Source organism: Dendropsophus ebraccatus, chromosome 10 (genome assembly GCF_027789765.1).
Source record: "Dendropsophus ebraccatus isolate aDenEbr1 chromosome 10, aDenEbr1.pat, whole genome shotgun sequence".
In the NCBI taxonomy this organism is placed as follows: Eukaryota; Metazoa; Chordata; class Amphibia; order Anura; family Hylidae; genus Dendropsophus; species Dendropsophus ebraccatus.
Window position 1 is genome coordinate 75,887,877 of NC_091463.1, and position 23,564 is coordinate 75,911,440.

Consider the following 23,564-nt stretch of genomic DNA (forward strand, 5'->3'; position numbering starts at 1 on the left):
TGTATAACTTTTATATTATCTGATGGCCTGTAAAAAATTCAAACCATTGTTAACAAATATATGTTCCTTAAAATCGCTCAATTCCCAGGTATATTGCGCTTTTATCCTTTGGTCTATGGGGCTGTGTCAGGTGTCATTTTTTGCGCCATGATGTTTACTTTCTATCGGTACCTTGATTGATATACGATATATGACTTTTTGATCGCTTTTTATTACATTTTTTCTGGATTTGATGCGACCAAAATTGCGCAATTTTGCACTTTGGGATTTTTTTGCGCTGACGCCGTTTACTGTGCGAGATCAGGAATGTGATTAATTAATAGTTCGGGCGATTACGCACACGACGAAACCAAACATGTTTGCTTATTTATTTATTTATTTGTTTACTTTTATTTAAAACCTGGGAAAAGGGGGGTGATTCAGACTTTTATTAGGGGAGAGGGCTTTTTATTGAAAACATCACTTTTTTTTACTCTTATACTAGAAGCCCCCCTGGGGGACTTCTAGTATAAGTATACAGATCTCTCATTGAGATCTTTGCTGTATAGTTATACAGCAAAAATCAATGAGATCGGCACTCGGATGCTGTCGGCTGCTGCAGCCGAAAGCATCCGAGTACCGAGTCGGGGACGGCGCCATTTTGGCGAAGACCCCGGCCGCCACCAGTAACGGAGATCGCTCCTCCGGGACAACTTCCCGGAGGAGCGATCTCCCCCACTAGACACCAGGGAAATGCTGCATCCGACAATCGGATGCAGCTGTCATATTTGACAGCTGCATCTGATTACTGTATTACCGGGCACAGCGATCAGCTACAAGCGGCACCCGAGACCGCGGTGGTTCAGAGCACGGAAAATTACCAAAGAGCACCATGCTCACTAGGGAACTGCCATCTCTCATCGCACTGTCAGCACCTCAGGAAGAGCCCAGAAGCTGACAGATTCCCTTTAAACACTCCTCATTCCTCCCAGTCCAAGTTTTGACTGAAACAAAGAAGCAGTACATAAAGAGAAAGATTTCTATGTATTGTCTGTGAGGATGGGCGCAACTTGAAACAATTTGATAGATATGCTGCAAAGTCATCTCAGTTTACTGCATTCACCACAGGTGCACATCAACACATTTATTGTAGTTAGGTAACATGATGCATCATTTCTTTCCTCTGTACAGTATTATGCAATGCAGCTCTGCACTCTGAACACACCCAGTCTGTTCTCATAGATTACATGTTAGACTGTTGCCCTGTTCCTGGTCATGTATAAATACAGAAGGACATAGTACACTCCGAGCTGAAATCACAGGGACACAATATGGCTCTGAGTATTGCAGCAACGCTTCTCCTGGTCACTGGCGTTACTCTCTTAATATATCTCATTAAATGGTGGGGGAAGATAAAATACAGTAACCTACCCCCAGGACCCACACCTCTACCCCTGCTGGGAAATATCCTTCAGATCAGCCCCACCGAGCTACCACAGTCTTTAATTAAGGTATGTACACCTGTATGTGATCTTAGCCTTATTAGGAAGCTATCTATATTACAGTATTTACTATAATGTCTCATGATTGTGGATGATCCAGTAATAGAAAAGGGAAGTCTTAGGGAATTTAAATGACAGGATGCTGGGAATATTTTATTACAATGCTTATAATAGACCACTCTAAATAGCCTATAACCTGCTGACAAACTCACTGGTTAAAGAGAGGGAACTGTGTACTGAACTACTATAGGAATAACCCATGTAATCTGCCATTGTTATGCTAGTTCATATACAAAATATTCTCCTGGAACAAGAACTCCCCCCCCCCCACACCACCAACAAACTTTATTAAAGGGGTACTCCGGTACACTTTTGAATAATTGCTTTAGCAGGTACACAGGTTTGGCACAAATAGGTAGTAGTTTTGCAAAGTTTTGCGAAATGAAGTGAAGGTTCTATCCAATATGGGTTCCCTGATCCTTGTGAGTTGCAGTGGGGTAAATCGGCTTTAGTTGCACTTTCTCAATCTGCTGACTTGAGACTTAAAGCGTAACTGTCATTTCAGGGTCATTTTTTTGAAAACATTAAATATCAACAGTTCAAGCGATTTTAAGAAACTCTGTAATAGGTTTTATGTACTAAAAGAGTTAACTTCTGGACTAAAAAAGCAATCTCCCAGCCCCCACCCTCACTGCAAAAGAAGCAGGATTTCTGTCTCCATTATGTGGCTATGGAGAAGGGAGGGGCTGTTAGGAGTGACTGAGCACGGAGCAGTCCTGCACAGCACAACACCCTGCAATCTTCTCTCAGTAAGTTCATAGATAAGCACTGACCTTTCTGAAACCTGAATCCAGCGTTTTAGGTGCCCAGAGAGTCTCCAAACAGCTGACCTTCATGTCACCTCTTCCTGCTCCCTCATCTCCCTCGGCCCCTCCCCCCTTCATAGGCTTACAATGGAGAGAGCAGAGCCCGTCTTCATTGGCTTCTCTGTAATGAAGACGGATTTGCCTGATAATGCACAGATAAGAAGTCAGGGGGGAGGCTGGGAGATTGCTTCTTGAGTACAGAAGGAGGCTTTTTTGGCTGATAAAACCTATTACAGAGTTTCTTAAAAAAGCTTATACTACTGATTTCTGCTATTAAAAAAAAAAAAACATGAAAGTTACGCTTTAAAGGGATATTCCATTGAAACACTTTTTTATTCTATTAAAAAGTTATGCTATGAGAGTTGGTAATATATAGTATTTAACCTTTCTGTAACGTTTCAGCGGTTTTACAGCATCTCACCCCCCTTCAGTGGAGCAAAATCCTCTTCTGGCTGTCCACCCCGTCTCCCTCCTCTCCCCCCCACCCCGAGTCGGCACCCATGTGAATCAGAGACGGCCTGGCCCTGTAAAAATAGGCCAAGCCCACTTCTGACATCACCACTGGGGAAAGGTCCTCTGGCCGTGTCTCCCTAAATGCCCTCAGCGCTCAGTGAGTAAGACTTGAGAGGTTTGGGAGCATTTTATTTTTTAGCTCATGAACTAAATACCCCTTTAAGCTCCTGTTGAAGTTGCAGGGCTCAGAAGAGGAAAACAGGATATCCCCTCTTGATTCCTGCTGAGACCTGTAATATATAACTTTTCAACCTTTTCTATCTCTAGCTGAGTGAGACATATGGACCTGTCTACACGTTCCACATAGCGAACCTTCGGACGATAGTGCTGATTGGATACGATGCAGTAAAGGAGGCATTGGTAGACCGCAACGACGCATTTAGTGAAAGAGGAGACTTAGGAACAGGAGAGTTTATTTCTAAGGATTTTGGTAAGCTAATAAAAAAAAGTCTAGCTATTAATTTTCTGACTGATTTCAATGTAAATTAAAGAATACCCCTTTGAGAGGACCCCCTCTCCCATCTAGACCACTTTTTCAATGACTCTCCTCCCATTATAGTCTATAGAAGCTATCTGTCTATAAGCAGCCTCTACCTTCTCCAACCAAAGACCTCTTTTTTGAGCATTTTCAGTAGGAACCTATGCTCTAATTCATCTGGATGAAAAGTGTAGCAGTAGGAGCCTTGTAAGGAACATTAAGGAGGGAATTCTCAATAACTAGATAGAAGGCAGGAAAAACTGAAAGGACACAATCTAAGTCATGATGCATTAGAGATAGAAGCCATTCTGGGGACCAATAATAACAGAGAGAGCCATACTACTGTGGTGCATCACCGTGATGATGTTATGACAGGTATGATAAGGTTGTGACAGCTCAGCCAAAGATGTAAGTGTTGTGATGCCAGAGCTAGTCCAGCACACAGGTGTGATGTTGGTATCTGCTTTGTATAGTGGCTGACTGTGTTCCCCAGAAAGGGTTGGTGATCTGCCAGATCGTGATGGATCCCTTGGGCTCTTGTCATGGTAGTCCTGAGTGGTAATTGACCCATGTGGACTATCGGTACCGCCACCCACAGAAAGGGTGTGTATAGGCGCTGGTACGGAGGAAAAGATGACTCCAAGAGTCCAAGTGATATAAAAATAGAACAGCTTTACTGTACAGATAAATCTTTACATGGACTGTAGAGCTTGAACTTGTCTGTGCTGAGGAGAAACTTGAAGAAGTAGAGTAGAGTAGAGGTAGTTGTAGCAGTACTGGAAGAGTTAAAAGTATAGTAGAGCAGCATAGAGGAGTTTGTCAAGGAAGTCCCAACCCAATGTAGTAATGTACTCTGCTGGCACTTGAGACAATATTTGAGAGTGAGAACTACTTATAGCCATGTATAGACTATAGTCTGACCACCTTCTGCCCTACAGTGTCAAGGGACTCATCCTAATAGGGTCATACAAGCCCCAGCCTTGATTATCTGGTTGAAGCTAAGTTTCCAAGCCTTCCCGGTTTCCTGCACTGCAAGATAGGATACGTAGACCCTCTGGTAACTTTGTCCTATTCAGGCTAGTTCCTCTTCTATATCAGGATACTGCCCTGCACCTTTTAGACTGGTTCATGGTGTGGGCTAGGATGTTCCCAGACTCTTCTCCCTCTGTAGTTTCTAGCACTATATAGTATATATAGTAGGAATACTGAAAAAGCTGAGCGTCTCTAGTTGCATCTGCATACACACGTGTCTTAAACTCAACTCACTAAACACACTGGGGGGGGGGATTTATGAAGACCGGCGTACAAGTACGCTGGTCTTATCCTTCCTCTAGTGTTAGGGTCGTGACCGACCCGTTTTAGTTTTTAAATGCATACAGATTCTACATACATTTGTTTATTGCATCAAGACTTTTTGACTTTGTAAGGAACTTATTTTTAAACAAAATTCAATAAAATAAAACTATTTTACTAAATTGTAAAATGCTCTTATTAAAATGATAACATTTGTGTTGTTGGGGTCAATTTCGACCCAGGTGTAATATAAGAGTAAAAAAATAATACTGAACAAAACTGAACTCATAAACACAATATAAACCAACAGCCCACAGCCAGCTCTACCTCTAACAACTTGAATTAGGGACATGTCCAGGCATGTATGGCCAAATCAGCTTAGAGTTGGTACTTTGCAGTGCAGTACATCTCCAGCTTACACCATTGAACAATGAGGAGAAGATTAGATGCAAGCCAAATTCTGGATTATATTTTGGATGATAATGAATCAGAGGACACACAGCAGCAAAGTGATACAGATGAACAGGTTTCTGAGGAGGAAGATGATGTGGAGTATCGACCTGAAGACACAGACAGTTCTGATCAGTCTGATGAAGAGGTCACCGGTGCTGAAGCTGCTTCTCCTGAAAGATTCAAATCCAAAAGTGGCAAGATGAGTTGGAGCTCAGTACCACCAGATGTACATGGCAGGGCAGATGCTGCAAATGTCATAAAAATGACCCCTGGGATCACAAGGTTTGCTGTGACAAGAGTAAGGGACATCAAGACATGTTTTGATCTGTTTATGCCATTGTCAATAAAAAAGGTCATTATTGCTATGACAAACCTTGAAGGAAAAAAAGTCCATGGCAATATATGGAATGACCTTCATGATGATGACCTGGATGCCTACATTGGTGTTCTTCTCCTTGCTGGAGTGTACAAATCCTGCAATGAGGCCACTCATCGACAGGCAGGAATATTTTCCAGGCAACAATGTCACTTCAAAAGTTTCAAATGATATCAAGAGTCCTCAGATTTGACAACAGAGACACCAGAACAAAATCTGACAAACTTGCTCCCATCAGGGATGTTTGGGAGAAATGGGTGCAGCTCCTTCCACTGATGTTCAACCCAGGGCCAGAGGTGACAGTAGACGAACGTTTTCTCCCTTTCCGTGGAAAATGCCCCTTCCGGCAATACATGCCAAGTAAGCCAGGCAAATATGGCATAAAAATCTGGGCAGCCTGTGATGCAAAAACTAGCTATGCATGGAATCTACAGATTTACACAGGCAAGTCTGCAAGTGGCATCCCTGAAAAAAAACAAGGAAAACGTGTAGTCCTCGATATGACTACTGGACTGCAGGGTCACAACATTACTTGTGACAATTTTTTTACCAGCTATGACCTTGGACAAGAACTTCTCAGGAGGAAAATCACCATGGTGGGCACAGTGAAAAAGAAAACAAACCTGAGCTGCCCGCTGAATTGTTGCAGATGAAGGACAGGGCTCCACTTTCTTCAAAGTTTGTTTGTACAGACACCACCACTGTTGTTTCATACTGCCCCAAAAACGACGGAATGTGATACTGATGTCCACACTTCACAAAGATGCAGCTGTGTCATCAGGAAGTGACAAAAAGCCCAGAATCATCCTGGACTATAACAAAAACAAAGGAGGAGTGGACAACCTGGACAAGCTGACTGCCACCTACACTTGCCAGCGAATGACTAGAAGATGGCCAATGGTTGTATTTTACAACATCCTTGATGTGTCAGCATACAATGCTTTTGTGTTGTGGACCCACATTCATCAAGGATGGAATTCAAAGAAAAAAAACAAGCAGAGGATGTTTCTTGAGGAACTAGGACGATCCCTTGTCAAGGCGCACATTGACCTAAGGGAACGAGTGCCCCGAGACCCAGCCGTTGCGGCCTTGGTCCGACAACTCCAGAGCTCAACAAGTGCTTCGTCCACACCCACAGCAACACAAAGAGCATCATCACCAGCATCCTCCTCAACCAGCCCTGCCTCAACATCAACCACAACAGCCACAACCCCAGTGAGACCACCTGATTCTAAAAGAAAGAGGTGTCAGGTCCGCCCTAGCAATAAGGACAGAAAGACAAACACATCGTGCTTCACCTGCAAAAAATACCTCTGCAAAGAACACACAAAAAGGGTCACTTTTTGCCACACATGCATCTAAAAACTAGTACTTGATTTTTGTTTTGATTTGCTTGATTGTTGTTTGTTTATTTGACCCAGAAAAGCTAATTTTTATTATTATTGCTATTAATATTAATATAATTTTTTATCTTTTATTTGTATTAAAGTTCCATAAAAAAACAAACATTTTTTTTCCCTTTTTCATAAAGTATTTAGATATGGGTCAAAAGTGACCCGTAACACCATAGATGTTACTAGAGTTAATAATATAAAATATACATATGTATAATTTTTTTACATTTAAGAAATGTGTTCTAAAACCCTTCAGTAATAGTCAGGTAACATAACAAACTTTTTAAAGTTTATATTATTCTCTTGAGGTTCATTTGACAATATTTTTATATTAAAAATGAATGGTATGCTATCAAATGAAAGGCAGAGGGGGCCACAACATAAATATTAAAACCAATCCTTCCATGGATAAGAAACCCAAACAAGGTAACTAAGAGGTAAGAAACAAATAGGATCATAAATAACTGTTTTTAGGGCATCCTAGGGCTGATTTAAGACGTGGGTCAAAACCGACCAGTTAACATAAGAAAGAGTAACAGAAAGCTAACACTAGAGGAAGGTTAAATAAGGCCCCGTCCCCTTTCCCCCAGCAGAATTCACTAAGAGGCGCACGCCTCTTAGTGGATCCGGCCAGCCAGGTGCCAGAACCTGCGCCCAGCGTACTAAATCTACACCTGCTTCCAGCAGGTGTAGATTTTCATCATGATTTATGCCTGTGAGCAATGAGGCCACACTTCCTCCCTGCCTTGTCACACCCCCCAAGCTCCCCCAGCCCGCCCATTGGGGAGAAGGGACGAATCTGCTCCTTCTCCCTGGCGTACACCTCGGGTGGACATTTGATAAATGTCCCCCACTATCTTGTCCCGGACAAGGGTCCTGACAGAGTCAGGCCCTGGCTTGGCTAAAACAGGGATGTCTGCTCTGTGTGTCCTTCTCCCACAGGAATCTGGGTAAAAACTGACATTACACCTCCTCCCACCAAGTAACTTCCTACAGGGGCTAAGTAAGGTACCCTGTGAGTGGTGGAGAGGAATGTGTGCAAGAGAAAGAAGAAGAGTGATAGGCTAGAAGTGAAGAGCATCTCCTATAGGTCCGCAAAACACATGGTACACAGAAAACAGCAACCTTTTGCTAACTTCAGTTGTGCAATACATAAGAGTATACATATAAAACACTGACATCTAGTGATGAAACTTAAGAGTACACTACATCACCACTTAAGCTAGAGTAAGAAGCTTTTGCGACAGGTGTACATGAGTAAGAGCATCCATGGTGGGAAACCACACTAGGGTCCAGGAATGAGATGAGGAGCCATGCTAGGGAAAAGGCAGAGGTCATTTGTGAATATGAAACTAGCAAGGAGTAGAACAACATTGGTACTTTACCTCACAAACAATGTTGAATCAGCTTATGAATTGTGTTTGGTGGTGAAGTAGATAGGGTTGGTCAGTAACCTATGAGCATGTGTGGAGCTATTTTTAGAAGAACAAATCTAATCTTGATCAACCACTTTAACTTCATGCATAAACTGACAGGGGTCATTGCCAGCAATGGAGAAAGGTGGAAAATGCTTCGTCGATTTTCTCTAACAACGTTGAGAAATTTTGGAATGGGAAAACGGAGCATTGAAGAAAGAATTCAGGAAGAAGCCCGATGTCTCGCTGAAAAATTTACGAAGGACAAAGGTGGGTCCTGAAAATATTTTTTTTTCATACTTTTAGACTGGCCATATAATTTATATAGCTGTTAACTAAAAACCATTTATGAAGAGTTACCTGTGCACATGCATGCTCAGTTTGTGGAATTCTTCTTTTCCTAACATTTTTGAGACTTTAAAGCTGATCCTTATGAAATGATGAAACGTACGCTAAATCATTGACAAATCCCTTAAAATTAATAGAAACACCCAGTACAGTAATCTTTATCATATTTTTGCAATGTATGTACTATAATATATACTTAAAACAATGAGTTCCTGTCTTCTGACTTCCTGTTTATATTAACAGATTCTCCAATAAGCCCAGAATATATAATGCGACAAGCTGTTTCCAATGTCATTTGCTCAGTTGTGTTTGGTGAAAGATTTGACTATGACAACCAAAACTTCTTGACTCTCTTGAAATATATAAATGATATCTTTGAGCTGTTTAACACTAGGTCAGGACAGGTAAGTAACACAAAATATCTATATTGTGTATGGGTGCAATTATACTATACTAGAAAATGTACCCGGCGCTGCCTGGGTATAAAGTGTCAATGTGTATAGAGGGTCCTGTATACCTGTAGTATAGAGTTGGTGGAGGTGCTGTATACCTGTAGTATAGAGTTGGTGGAGGTCTTCTATACCTAAAGTATATAGTTCGGGGGTCCTGTATACCTGTAGTGTATAGTTGGTGGAGGTGCTGTGGCAGTGTTATCCAGTCACAGTATTGTGGTATTGGTCAGGTCTGGTATGGCAGTGTTATTCAGTCACAGTATGGCGGTATTGGTCAGGTCTGGTATGGTGGTGTTATCAAGTCACAGTATGGCGGTATTGGTCAGGTCTGGTATATAGCAGTGTTATCCAGTCACAGTGTGGTCGTATTGGTCAGGTGTGGTATGGCAGTGTCATCCAGTCACAGTGTGGCTGTATTGGTCAGGTCTGGTATGGCAGAGTTATCCAGTCACAGTTTGGTGGTATTGGTCAGGTCTGGTATGGCGGTGTTATCCAGTCACAGTATGGCGGTATTGATCAGGTCTGGTGTGGCGGTGTTATCCATTCACAGTATGGCGGTATTGGTCAGGTCTGGTATGGCGGTGTTATCCATTCACAGTATGGCAGTATTGGTCAGGTCTGGTATGGCAGTGTTATCCAGTCACAGCATGGTGATATTGGTAAGGTCTGGTGTGGCGGTGTTATCCAGTCACAGTATGGCGGTATTGGTCAGGTCTGATATGACAGTGTTATCCAGTCACAGTATGGCAGTATTGGTCAGGTCTGGTATGGCAGTGTTATCCAGTCACAGTATGGTGGTATTGGTCAGGTCCGGTGTGGCAGTGTTATTAAGTCACAGTATGGCAGTATTGGTCAGGTCTGGTATGGCAGTGTTATCCAGTCACAGTATGGTGGTATTGGTCAGGTGTAGTATGGTGGTGTTACCCAGTCACAGTATGGTGGTATTGGTCAGGTCTGGTATGGAGTTGTTATCCAGCACAGTATGGCGGTATTGGTCAGGTCTGGTATGGAGTTGTTATCCAGTCACAGTATGGCGGTATTGGTCAGGTCTGGTATGGAGTTGTTATCCAGTCACAGTATGGCGGTATTGGTCAGGTCTGGTGTGGCGGTGTTAAATGTGACGTGTGGAGCTATTACCTACCAGTCCTGATGCTAATTGGTGAGTGAGGATGGGGCGTCTTCAGGTTTAGTGCTTAGGGCAGCAGCAGCTGGTAATACTGCCCTGTATACCTGTATAGATGGAGTAGGGGCTCCTGTATACATATACTGTATAGATGGAGTAGGGGGTCTACCAGTTATTACTGTGGATGTTGTGAGGCAGCTTCCCTAGCAACCATTGCTCCCTGTGAAAATGAAAGCAGTAATCCTATTGGTTGCTAAGGCTCCAACTGCCGTGTCTGCTGCAGCTAATTATATCACCTGTGTTTGCAGCGAGGAGATTTTCCCATTCATCTCTATGGGGCGCCGCTCTTCCCCCTCCCCCTCCCCTCCTGTACATCTGGCGGGGACGGGACCTTCGCTAAATCCTTCCCGGGCACCCAATGTATCTGTGGGCCAAATTTGGGGTCAAAGGGTTCAGGCGTTTGGAAGTCTATAGAGGACAGACAGACAGACAGAGAGACAGACTTTCATTTTTATGATATAGATTGTATCTGTCCTTTTTTTCTTACTAGCATGCATAAGACATACATACGGTAATACGTAATTTAAAGGGGTTATCCCATAAATGTTTTTCTTACAAATCAACTGGTTTCAGAAAGTTATATTGATTTGTAATTTACTTCTATTTAAAAATCTCAAGTGTTCCAGTACTTACTACCTGCTGTATATCACGGAGGAAATGTTGCTTTCTTTTCAGTCTGATACAGTGCTCTCTACTGACATCTTTGTCCAAGACAGGAACTGTCCAGAGCAGGAGAGGTGGATTTGCTCTTGCTCTGGACAGTTCATGTCTCGGCCAGAGATGTCAGCAGAGAGCACTGTGTCAGACTAAAAAGAAAACAACATTTTTCTGTAGGACATACAGCATCTGATAAGTATGGGAAGACTTGGGATTTTTTAAATAGAAGTAAATTATAAAACTATATAACCTTTTGAACCATTTGATTTGAAAGAAAAAGATTTTTGCTGGATAACCCCTTTAACAAGAACTGTAGAACACATGATCAGACTACACGATACACTACATGTTTTTTTGTAGTAACCATGGAAACATACAGCCTGGTAATGGAGCTGTTGATACACAAAAAGAGAATAGTTATTTAAATCAACAAAACTGCCTAATTTTTATTTGTAAGACAGTGGTTGTTCCATGACACGCCTGTGTCATAGAATGGTTGCTGTCTGTTTAGTTCACCCCAGCCGATACTGCAGCACCGGATGAATGAGCATCCCTTTCGGGTGTGCCTGCATTACAATTAGCCATTGCAGACAATGTAAAGTCCGCCGGAGCCGCACTTTACATTGTTTGCACAGTAAATTTTGTGCGGCCGAAAACAGACCGAAAACAATGTATGTTTCATTTAAATATACGTTGTGTGAACGTGGCCTAAATCAGTATGAAAACATATAATTTTACAGGTCGATTTACTGTAGCTTAGGTATTGAAAAGTTTAGGTAAATACTATAGATATATTTGATACTTCACAAACAAATATATTTTATGTTTTCTATTCTTCTTTTTAATTAGGTACTTAACATGTTCCCAACCATAGCGCCCTACCTTCCTGGGCCTCATCAGAAGATCTTTCCACTTATTAATAATCTGAAACAATTTATCAAGGAGATGGTGACTACACACAGAGCCACTTTGGATGAGAACTGCCCTCGTGACTTCATAGATTGCTTTCTTATAAAGATGGAAGAGGTGGGATTGTAGATATTGTTACATTTGGAGACCTTTGGGGATTACATACATGGAGGATGACCAAATGTTGTTAAAGTGGAGAATGCTAGAGGCCTGAGACTTGTGGCCAGTCATGGATGTTATTTTACTGGTCACATTGCCATGAAGGCTTCCACAAGTTTATCCCATGTTCTCTGGTCTGGTGTAGTGATGAGCTTGCTGCACAGTTGGCGGTAGGGTATGTTCACACTGAGTAATTCAGGCGGGATGCCTCAGTGTGCTATGGCCCGTCTATGGGAGAGCGCACCCGTCCGCTGCCTCTGCTCATGAAAGTGACAGAAGTGACACGGAATTCCGCCTGAATCACTCAGTGTGAACATACCCTTAGTGTTAAAATTTCCCACATGGTGCACCCTGCATCTGACGTGCTGCCTGGTGGGGTGCAGTATAAAAGCCATACAATTAGGTAGGTAAATAACAGTGTACTAAACAACATGATTCATCTTAATTTAGAGACAGAGTTTTACAATCAATTACTTGTAATCAATTTCCCCGCTCCCCCTGCTGACTGCAGGATTTTAGCAATCGCCGGACTTTTCCTTTAACCCCTTAAGGACAGGGCCTGAAATGGCCTTAATGACAGAGACAAATTTTATGAATATGACCAGTGTCATTTTATTCATTAATAACTTTAAGATGCTTTTAACTAACCGGCTGATTCTGAGATTGTTTTCTCGTGACATATTGTACTTTACATTTCTGGTAAATTGGAGTCGATACTTATAACGAATCTTTATGAGAAAAAAAAAAAATAACGTGAAAAATTGTGAAAAAATGCATTTTTCCAACTTTGAAACTTTTCTGCTAATACAGAAAATGGTTATGCCACATAAATTATATATTAAATAGCATTAGCAACATGTCTACTTTATGTTGGCAGCATTTATTAAACTATCTTTCATTTTTTTTAAACAATAGAAAGCTTAAAACATAAGCAGCAATTTTCCAAATTTTCAGTAAAATTTCAAAAACAGATATTTTTAGGGACCTGTTCAGGTGTAAAAGTGTATTTAAAGGGACTGTATGTTAGAAAGCCACACAAGGCACCCCATTTCAGAAACTGCACCCCCCACACTCTGCAAAAGCATATCCATAAAGTGTGTTAACCCTTTAGGGGAGTCACAGAAATAAAGAAATTAGAAAATTTTAATTTTCTTTGCAGAGATTTTATTGTAATCCAATATCTTTCATAATGATAAACCTATTAGCAGAGAAATGCACCACAATATTGATTGCCCCGTTTCTGCAGTTTATAGAAATACCCCATATGTGGCCCTATTGCATTGTTTGACGCAAACACAAGCCTCAGATATAAAGGAGCGCCTAGTGAATTTCAATGCCTCCGTTTTATTTGGTCATTTTTGACTGTACCGCTTAAGGTTGGCAGAGGCTCTGGGGTGCCAAAACCTAAAAAACACCCCTAAAGGGACACCATTTAGAAAAATACACCCCTTGAGGAATGTAACAAGGGGTGCGGTGAGCATTTGGACCCCAAAAATGCTTCACAGATTTTCAGTACAATGTGGCGTAAAAAAGGAAAAATTCTATTTTTTACACTAAAACGTTGTTCTAGCCTTCATTTTTTATTTTTACAATGGGATAAAAGAAAAAAAAAACACCAAACGTGTAGCGCAGTTTCTCCCGAGTACGGAAATACCCCACATGTGGACATAAAGTGCCAAGCGGGCGCATGACGAGCCTCCAAAGGGAAGGAGCGCCAATTGGCTTTTGGAAGCTGAATTTCACTGGAATGGATTTCAAGTGCCATGTCGCATTTACAGAGCCCTCGTGCTGCAAAAACACTGGAAACCCCCCACAAGTGATCCCATTCTGGAAACTACACCCCTCAAGGAATCTAACAAGGGGTGCAGTGGGCATATGGACCCCACTGGTGACGGGCAGAAATGTGGAACAATGTGACGGACTCGGGGTAATTGCTTTACACACTTTGTGTGTTTTTTTCTCTTTTAACCCCTTGTGAAAATGAAAAATGTAAGGCTAAACCAACATTATAGTATAAAAAATGTAATATTTCATTTTCACGCCACATTGTTCCACATTTGTGCCCGTCACCAGTGGGGTCCATATCCTCACTACACCCCTTGTTACATTCCCTGAGGGGTGTAGTTTCCATAATGGGGTTACATGTGGGGGGTTTCAACTGTCTTGTCAACACAGGGGCCTTTCAAATGCAACAAGGACCTCGAAATCCATTCAAGCCAAATCCAGCCTCCAAAAGCCAAAGGGCGCTCCTTCCCTTTGGAGGCTTACCCTGCACTCACATGGCGCTTTATATCCACATGTGGGGTATTTCCGTACTCGGGGTAATTGCTTTACACACTATATTTGTTTTTTTCTCTTTTAACCCCTTGTGAAAATGAAAAAATCAAGACAAGATCAATGATTTAGTGTAAAAATTAAACATTTTTTACACTAAATGTTGGTCCAGCCTTGACTTTTTCCATTTCCACAAGGGGTTAAAAAAGAATGCAAAATGTGTAGGGTAATTTCCCCCGAGTACGAAAATACCCCACATGTGGAGATAATGTGCCTTATGGGCACAGGGCAAGCAACCAAAGGGACAGAGCACCATTTAGAGGCTGGAATGGAGGATGGAGGCCATGTCGCAATTACAAAGCTCCTGTGCTGCCAGGACAGTGGGATCCCCCCACAAGTGACCCCATTCTGGAAACTACACCCCATAAGGAATCTAACAAGGGGTGCAGTGAGGATATGGATCCCACTGGTAACGGGCACATATGTAGAACATGTGCCGTAAAAATAAAAAATACAATTTTTTTTAATTTTTACGGCACAAATGTGCCCGTCACCAGGGGGTCATATCCCTGCTTCTCCCCTTGTTAGATTCCTTATGGGGTGTAGTTTCCAGAAAAGGGTCATTTGTGGGGAGTTTCTACTGTCCTGGCAGCACAGAGGCTTTGTAATTGCATTATGGCATGCCTCTAATGGGAATGGCGGCCATATCTATTTAGCTGGGGAAAAGAGACAATTTAAATTTATTTGGGGGTATTAGGCCATTTATTAGTCCATCAAATTCAACCTGTGTTGATCCAGAGGAAGGCAAAAAACCCTTGTAAGGCAGACGACAATAGCTTCATCACTGGGAAAACATTCCTTCCTGACTTCATAATGGCAATCAGAATAATTACCGGATCAACCTGACCCCTGAAATAGGAATAAGGGGCGTAATTTAGAAAATGTAGAACTCCAATGACGTGTGGTACGCCTTGAAGCGATCCTGTATGCAGAGGCCGGGGTGATCAGGACAGGTGGCACACTGGAAAATGGTGTCCTTCCTGATCCCCCTGTTACGCCACACTCTGCACTTCTTCTGGGGTCTCCTGTTTTCCAGTGTGGGGGACGTCACCTGGAAAATGTTGCCCTGGTGTGATACAGGGCCCCTTATATCCAGAAGTGCTGGGTCCGCTCCATGGCTGCTAAATATTAGGGCACTAATTACTGCTTCTGATATTTTCGGATCGTGCCGCAAGCTACAGTAGCTCGGGCAGTGAGGGACAGGAAGAGGGGGTGCTGGCATAAAAGGTATCCCCGTACAGGTGGTAACCTTTATCCAGCAGTGGGAAGATCAGGTCCCGAACGATCTTCCCACTATCTCAGAGGATGGGGGGTGGGGCAGCTTGGGGCTGGATTCGGGTGTCTCTTCCTTCATACAGTCTAAGGGTACGTGAACACTGCGAAATGGCGAAGGATAACCCTTTGTGCATTCCGCAGCTGGCACCAGCCGGCGGACTGATGGAGGCTCGCATGTCACACTCCATTCTATGCACGGGCGTAGAGTTTGTAAAATTTCATGCCATACGGTCATCTCTTATTGGAACGGTACTGGCGGAAAAGACGTGTCTGGGGGCAGCGTACGCTACCCCCAGACACGTCACTGGATGATGAGGATGAGGATGAATGGAGGGGAAAAGGATCCCCCCCATTCATCCTCACGGACTGTTTCGGTGTCGGAGGCAATAATAGTGTATGCATCCGATGCCGAAAACACCCTGGGGGCCATCTTTATTCTGGGATTGGTATACGGGGTATGTAAATGTGTAATGTAGTGTAGTGTAAAACTTTATTTCATGTTGTGTGGTGTAATGTAGTGTTTTTTAAGTTTTTTTGACAGTAAGAAAAAATATCCCTACGCCAAGAAAGGAGCTGCTGATAAATGCTGCACTTATGTGCGGCACTTATCAGCAGACAGTGACGGTAGGATATAGGGGGGGAAAACGCCCCTACGCCAAAAAGGAAGAGTTGCTGATCAGCGGCGCACTTACGTGCAATGCTGATCAGCACTCAGCAGCGTTACGGTGCATAAAAAGAAAAAGAAAAAATTGGGGACAAAAAAAAACAAAAAAACTCTTTTTAACCCAAAGCAACTGATCAGTGAATAATATTCACTGATCAGGCACTAGGGGGCAGTAGAGCAACGCTCTACTTCCGAGGCCCGCCGAAGCCCGAAGAGCCGAACATTTACGAAGATTTCTGAAATTAGACGCCGCGGACCCAACGAAACCCGGAAGCGACCCGACGAAGACGTGAGGACGCCGCGGACCACAGATCTTCGCTCCGGACGCCCGGATCAGGTGAGTATAGTGCACCTACACTACACTCACCTGTTCTGCACCCCTCAGCAACCTAGCTGAGGGGTGCAGAACCCGGGGACACTGTTTTTTAACAGTTTGATCGCAGTGATGGGCCGGCCGGTACTGGCCGGCCTATCACAGCGATCGTGGGGGTGGCATCGGCGCCATCTTTCCCAAGGACACTAATGGTGTCGCCATTGCTTTCCGGGTCACCGGGTCACCGATGACCCGGAAAGCTGAATTTAGCTGCTATATGCTGATCTGTATTGATCAGCATACAGCAGCGATCGTTGGCACGGGGGGGGGGAAACATCGGGCGTTTGCGTTAAAGCCCACCCTGCGGGGGCGTACACTTGCGGCCAATGTCGTTAAGGGGTTAATAAGAATTAAATAAAATTAATAAATAAATTATTATTATTAATAAGAATAATAATAATAATAATAATAATAATAATTAATTTATAAAGCGCCCTTAATTCCAGAGCACTTTACAATAGATAGGCAACAGGCAGGAACAATACAAGATCAGAACACATTTCATGAAAGCAAATGACAGACTGGTACATGGGGGAAGAGGACCCTGCCCGCGAGGGCTTACAATCTATACGGTATAGGGAGAGAAACAGGAGGTAAAGTGCAGCCAGTCAAGTGTGGTGCAGAGTTATTGTAGGTTGTAGCCTAGTTTGAAGAGATGGGTTCTCAGGTTACTTTTGAAGGGCTTGATGGTGGATGAAAGCCGGATGTGTTGGGGTAGCGAGTTCCAGAGTATGGGGGAGGCTCGGGCAAAGTCTTGGAGGCGGTTGTACGAGGTACAGCGAGGGGGAGCGCAGACGGAGGTCACTGGAGGATCGAAGGTTGCGTGAGGGTTGGTAGCGGGATATCAGGTCAGAGATGTACGGACAGGTTGTGGACGGCCTTGTATGTCATGGTCAACAATTTAAAGTGAATACGTTGGGCAATGGGGAGCCAGTGGAGGGATTGGCAGAGGGGAGAGGCAGAGGCAAAGCGAGGGGAAAGGTGGATTAGTTGGGCAGCAGTGTTAAGGATAGACTGGAGGGGATCAAGGGAGTTAGCTGGAAGGCCAGAGAGGAGGATATTACAAGCGGGAGATAATGATAGCATATACCAGCAGTTTGGTGGAGTCAGGGGTGAGGAAAGAGCGGATTCTGAAAATGTTTTTGAGGTGAAGGCAACAGAAGGTGGTCAGGGCCTGAACATGTGGTTTAAAGGACAGGGCAGAGTAAAAGGTGACCCCAAGGCAGCAGACTTGGGGGACAGGGGACAGAGTGCAGCCACTGATAGTGATTGACAGATTAGAAGGGGGGGTGGAGCGGGATGGGGGGAAAATGATAAGTTCTGTTTTGTCCATGTTGAGTTTTAGAAAGCAGGAGGAGAAGGAGGATATGGCCAAAAGAAACTCTGGAATCCTGGATAGCAAAGAGGTGACATCCGGACCAGAGAGGTAGATTTGAGTGTCATCGGCATAAAGATGGTACCTGAAGCCATGGGATTCTATGATATGTCCCAGGCCAGAGGTGTAGATGGAGAAGAGAAGAGGCCTGAGTACAGAGCCTTGGGGAACACCAACAGTAAGGGGACGAGGAGAGGAGGTGGTGTGGGAGTGGGAGACACTAAAAGTGCGGTTGGAGAGGTAAGAGGAGATCCAGGAGACGGCTAGGCTAGTGACACCAAGGGATGAGAGAATTTGTAAGAGGAGAAAATGGTCAACTGTGTCGAAGGCAAAAGATAGGTCAAGGAGAAGGAGCTCAGAGTAGTGGTGCAAGGTTTTGGCAGTAAGCAGGTCATTAGCCACTTTGGTGATGGCAGTTTCTGTGGAGTGCTAGGGGTGGAAGCCGGATTGCAGGGAGTCAAAAAGCGAGTTGGATCAAAAATGAGAGGATAGTTCATGGTAGACATGTTGTTCCAGGAGTTTTGAGGCAAAGGGCAGAAGCGAGATGGGGTGGTAGCTGGATAAGGAGGTAGGGTCAAGGGATGGCTTTTTGAGGATGAGTGTGATGGTTGCATGTTTGTATGGAGATGGGAAGATGCCAGAAGTTAGTGATAGATTGAAAAGATGGGTAAGTGCTGGGACAAGTGCTGAGGAGAAATTGGGGATAACGTGGGATGGAATTGGTCAAGTGCACAGGTGGTGAGGTGTGATGTGGAGAGTAGTTTGGAGAGATGTTCTTCTGTGATGGTGGAGAGGTGAGTTAGTGGGGATGGGCAGTAGACAGGCATAAGAGGGGGCTGAGGGGACTGTGAGGTGAAGCTTACCCTGATGTCATCGATTTTCTGCTTGAAGAATGTGGCAAAATCCTCAGCAGAGATGAGAGATGTGGGGGGTGGCAGTGGGGGGTGGAAGTAGGGGGTGGCAGTGGGGGGTGGAGAAGAGAGTTGAAGGTGTTAAACAGTTGCCTATGGTTGTGAGATAAGGAAGATATGAGGGAAGAAAAGTAGTCCTGTTTAGCAGAGGTGAGGGCAGATTTGAACTCAAGGAGTGCTCGCCTGTATGTTTGGAAGTGTTCCTTGGAGTGGGTCTTCTTTCAGCGCCGCTCAGCAGCTCTGGACACTTGCCTTAGTTGTTTGGTTAGGTCGGTGTGCCAGGGCTGTCTGTTCGTGCTTCGTGTTCTCTTTTTCGTGAGAGGGGTAACAGAGGATATTGTGGAATTAGTGAAATTGTAGAATTGCATGCCAAATGCAAAAGTAAAAGAGCTTCCAAAGTTGCGAGGAGGTAATTCCGGGAAGCATATTGGCAGTATGTTTTAGGTACCAGAATCCCATCTTCACTTTATTGAATGTTCATGTCTATGTATGGTAAATATTTTATATATAATACAAGGCGTGCCCTTCTACCGCTCTGCGTTTATCATTATTTACGCCTGCTGGAGGCAGGTGTAGATTTGGTACGCTGGGCGCAGAATTGGGTGCCCAGCGGGCCGCATTCACTAAGAGGTGTGTGCCTCTTAGGGAATTCTGCCAGGACCTAATTTAAGACTGGCGTACGAGTACACCGGTCTTGATAAATCCTCCCCCTAGGTGCTTTTTAATTGTGATTAACGTGTATATTTAAATGACTGGTGGTGAACGCTGTTATCTTTGATAAAGAGCATGCATGCACTCGAAACGCGTCATCAGAACCCCTGTGGTGTGGTGAACTATGGTGTAATGTCTATATAAAGTATAATGTTTTGCTGGATTGCTGGATTTATTGTCTTTATTGGAATACATAGGCTTACCCCATTGTCCTCAACCAAAAACAAGTTTGAAAATACTCTACATTTTTTTAAATAAAACAGCATAAGAAATCTAAAAAATAAGGCTAAAAATATTGTTTAAAATACTGTGTGTTAGCATAGCCACAAAGTGCTAATACATATAAAATAAGCCATCAATTAATCAACCAACAGGCTCTGTGGGGTTTCCTGTCGGACACTGTACATCTACAGAGTGTTTGTTACAAACACAACTTTGTTTTATCCCCTTTTTATTTGTTCTTGTTTTGACCCCTGTGTAGTATACAGTATGCATTTATCTATATGACTCCTGTGTAGTATACAGTATGCATTAGTATACATTTATCTATTTGACAATTTATGATAATAAAAATATTTATAAACTGAAATTTTCCAGGAAAAAAAGAATCCAGACACAGAATTTCATGAGGAAAATCTAGAAGCAGCAATACTAGACTTATTCTTTGCTGGAACAGAGACTACAAGTTTGACGTTGCGATATGGTTTTCTTATACTTATGAAATATCCAAAAATACAAGGTAACCTCTCACTGTGCAAATGACAGCTTTGAACTCTACTGAAGTTAGTGCAGCTGAAATGACCCCGAGGTGGTGGGGGAGGAGTTCAAACATAAGTGCTCTTTTGCCACTTGTCTATGGCGCCGATGTGGGGATTTTGAAAAAAAAAAAGACATCAGAGAATCAAGGCTGGGGGATGTTGCTAAACTGAAGAGGGGCAGGTGGGATGTGCAGGGAGGTGTGGCAGGCCTAGGGCACTGAAGCTCTAGGATCCACCTCTTTGACACTGCACTGAAAACAAAGTCATTTTTACAAAGAATAAAGACAGTTATTATATAATGGCATTTATTAAGACTTAAAACAGTTTTGTGTGGGTCAGGGTGTTCCACAGATTTACTTTAAATAAAAAAGAACATAGGCCGTAGGCTATATCCATGTTTTCCATGCATCTATAGAGCTGCATCCATCTTCTCCAGCCACCAGGAATCAAATACAGAGCATTTGGGGTTTTTTCAAACCTGAATTTAGAGTAAATTCGTTCATCTCTAACTTTAATTAGAATTTAGCGAGCTGAGCCTCCCGAACTCAGATTCATTTGAAACTTTGCTAGTTAGATAACAATACGAGTGACAACTCGCTCAGCCAATCACTGGCCACGGTGCTGTGATTGACTGAGCAGGCTGTCACTCCTGAAACAAAAGTAACAGCCCACTCAGGCAATTACTGACTGACTGGGACGGGACAGCAGACCGCAGTAAAACAGCTAAACGGCTGCAATCATCTATCGGTTTAGTGCAGTTCCGGACTGACCCGAATTTTATATTGTACGTCAAACCTGCTGATCTGAACTTTTGAAAACTTCTCTCATCTCTAATTATAATACTAGATTAAAAATATTGGGGGAGATTTATCAAACATGGTGTAAAGTAGAATTGGCTGTTTCCCCTAGTAACCAATCAGATTCCACCTTTCATTCCTCACAGACTCTTTGGAAAATGAAAGGTGGAATCTGATTGGTTGCTAGGGGCAACTGAGACAGTTTCACTTTACACCATGTTTGATAAACCTCCCCATTGTCCTTTGTTCTGTTTGTCTACATTTCAGAAAAGATCCATAAAGAGATTGACAATGTAATAGGCAGAGACCGCTGTCCATCAATAGAAGATAGAGCTAAAATGCCCTATACAGAAGCTGTAATCCATGAGATCCAGAGATTTGGTGATATCATCCCATTAGGAGTTCCTCATGCTGTCAGTAAGGACACAACCTTCAGAGGATATAACATGCCTAAGGTATTGTATGCTTCTCTTCTCAACCTCTTGACTCTCTTCACTATTCACAGTTTATTACCTATGGCCCCGTTCACATTGAGCAAGAACGTTGGAATTCCCGCCGTGCTCAGTGTCTCACTGTGAGTAGAGAGGGCGCGCGAACGTCCGCTGCCGCCGCTCTCTGCTCGGAGAAATGACATGTCAGCGAGGGAGCCCTCTCTGATCACCCTTAACGGCCCCATGACAGGTATACCCGTCATGCGTCGTTAAGGGGTTAAAGGGAAAATATTTATATTTATCTTATTATTTCCTTATACGTCTCTTATCTTTAATTATTCTGTGAGCAGTGATACACTAACTTCAGGAATATCCCAGGCCAAAAAAATTATGTGCTGATCTTCTCAATGTTTGGGTCTGGTCTTTCTATCATCTACCAATCACACCTGACTTTTCTAGCTTGACATATTTTATACATTTAATTTCAGGGTACCTTGGTGTTTACAGTCCTGACCTCAGTCCTGAAAGACCCCAAGCAATTCAAGAACCCAGAAGAGTTTGAACCTGGACGCTTTCTTACTGAAAATGGTTGCTTTAAGAAAAATGATGCCTTTATGCCATTTTCTGTAGGTAAGTGATTATGGCTTCATTGTAGCAAACTAGCAAAAAATGTATGGCTTTCTGAGGTCTTTCTTACTTTGCTCTGACTAGTGGATCTGAACCCATTTAATAGACATAGCAACTTAACCCTCTCCCTGCACTGTAAACTAACGTCGCTGCAGCCTATGCCGGGTGCTGCAGCGACGTGAATTTACTGCAGAGGATGACACAGGCGTAGGAGCTACGCCTGTGTCATCTGCAGCGGGTCCCGGCTATCAGTGATAGCCGGGAACCTGCCGGAACTCTCAGCACTGGAGCCGCGCTCACAGTTTCCATAGTTAGAAATAGAGAATGCACAACATTTGTGCAGGATCCAACAGCAAATCTGAGCTATTGTCTGTAGTAGGAAGACTCTTCTCAGTGATCGCTTAAGGTCGCTTACAAAAAATTTAATCCGTTAGCAAGTATTCAATTCTCCTTCGGTCCCGCAGGGAAAATGAAGCATTTCTTAGTGCCCATCTCAACCACTATTTGCTCTGGTTTGTACAGTACATGGGAATTCCGAACAATTTTATATGCTCATTCTGTCTCCTCAGGAAAACGATCATGTTTGGGAGAAGGTCTTGCTCGCATGGAGATCTTCCTTTTTCTAACCACTATACTGCAAAAGTTTACCTTGGAGCCCACTGTAGACAGAAAGAATCTGAGCATCAAACCAGAGCCCAACACCAATGCTTCAAGACCCTGTTCATACCAGATAAAGGCCATCCCTCGTTTATGAGTTAAATATTGAAAACCAAAAAGTTCTATGATTTACAAAACTGGAATGCTACGCTATTTTTTTAAGGATAGTGACGGTAAGGTCTAGTTCACACTGAGCAAATTCGGCTTAATTCTGCCACAGAATCCCGCCTGCCTCAGTGTCAAACAGCGGTCTGTGGGAGGGCTTGTGCGCCTCCACTTTCTGTGGCCCTCCACTGAAAGAATTGATATGTCAATTCTTTGAGCATGAGAAGAGGGGAGACAGGGGGCGCTTCCTTGTGTAGAAAAGAGTGACCAGGTGGATGGAAGGAAGATCTGACAGGGATCCACTCACCTGGGTAGGTTGTGCAAATATTAGGCACAACTCTAAATGCAGCATGAAGGGGTGTACTCCGCAGCTGTACTGGGGGACATCACCACCGACGGTGGGAGAAGCAAATGCAGAAGTGTAGTCAAACGACTACAGGACCGAAGACCAAGTCCACACCAGAAACGATGAGCGCAGGAGTATATACAGTTTACACACGGCGGTGCAACCAAAAGTTATCCAAAAGTAGATGACGTAGTAAATCAAATGAACATTGATTTACTACGTC

The 23,564-nt window shown here is 43.4% G+C and overlaps 1 protein-coding gene across 1 annotated transcript; it reads left to right on the forward strand.

Moving 5' to 3' along the window:
* Positions 1–1,224: 1,224 nt before the first annotated feature.
* Positions 1,225–23,126, forward strand: LOC138766076 (cytochrome P450 2C8-like). The gene is made up of 9 exons (XM_069943409.1): positions 1,225–1,490; positions 3,128–3,290; positions 8,390–8,539; positions 8,861–9,021; positions 11,759–11,935; positions 20,218–20,359; positions 21,443–21,630; positions 22,095–22,236; positions 22,803–23,126. Exons 1-9 carry the CDS (start codon positions 1,311–1,313, stop codon positions 22,985–22,987), a joined length of 1,488 nt encoding a protein of 495 aa, XP_069799510.1. The 5' UTR covers positions 1,225–1,310; the 3' UTR covers positions 22,988–23,126.
* Positions 23,127–23,564: the final 438 nt, after the last annotated feature.

Bases quoted from the DNA above. Each gene is read 5' to 3' on its own strand.
- LOC138766076 (XM_069943409.1), top strand. From the start codon at position 1,311: ATGGCTCTGAGTATTGCAGCAACGCTTCTCCTGGTCACTGGCGTTACT. The intron at 8,540-8,860 runs GTGGGTCCTGAA...TTATATTAACAG, and splicing joins AAAATTTACGAAGGACAAAG to ATTCTCCAATAAGCCCAGAA. The intron at 11,936-20,217 runs GTGGGATTGTAG...GAAATTTTCCAG, and splicing joins TTCTTATAAAGATGGAAGAG to GAAAAAAAGAATCCAGACAC.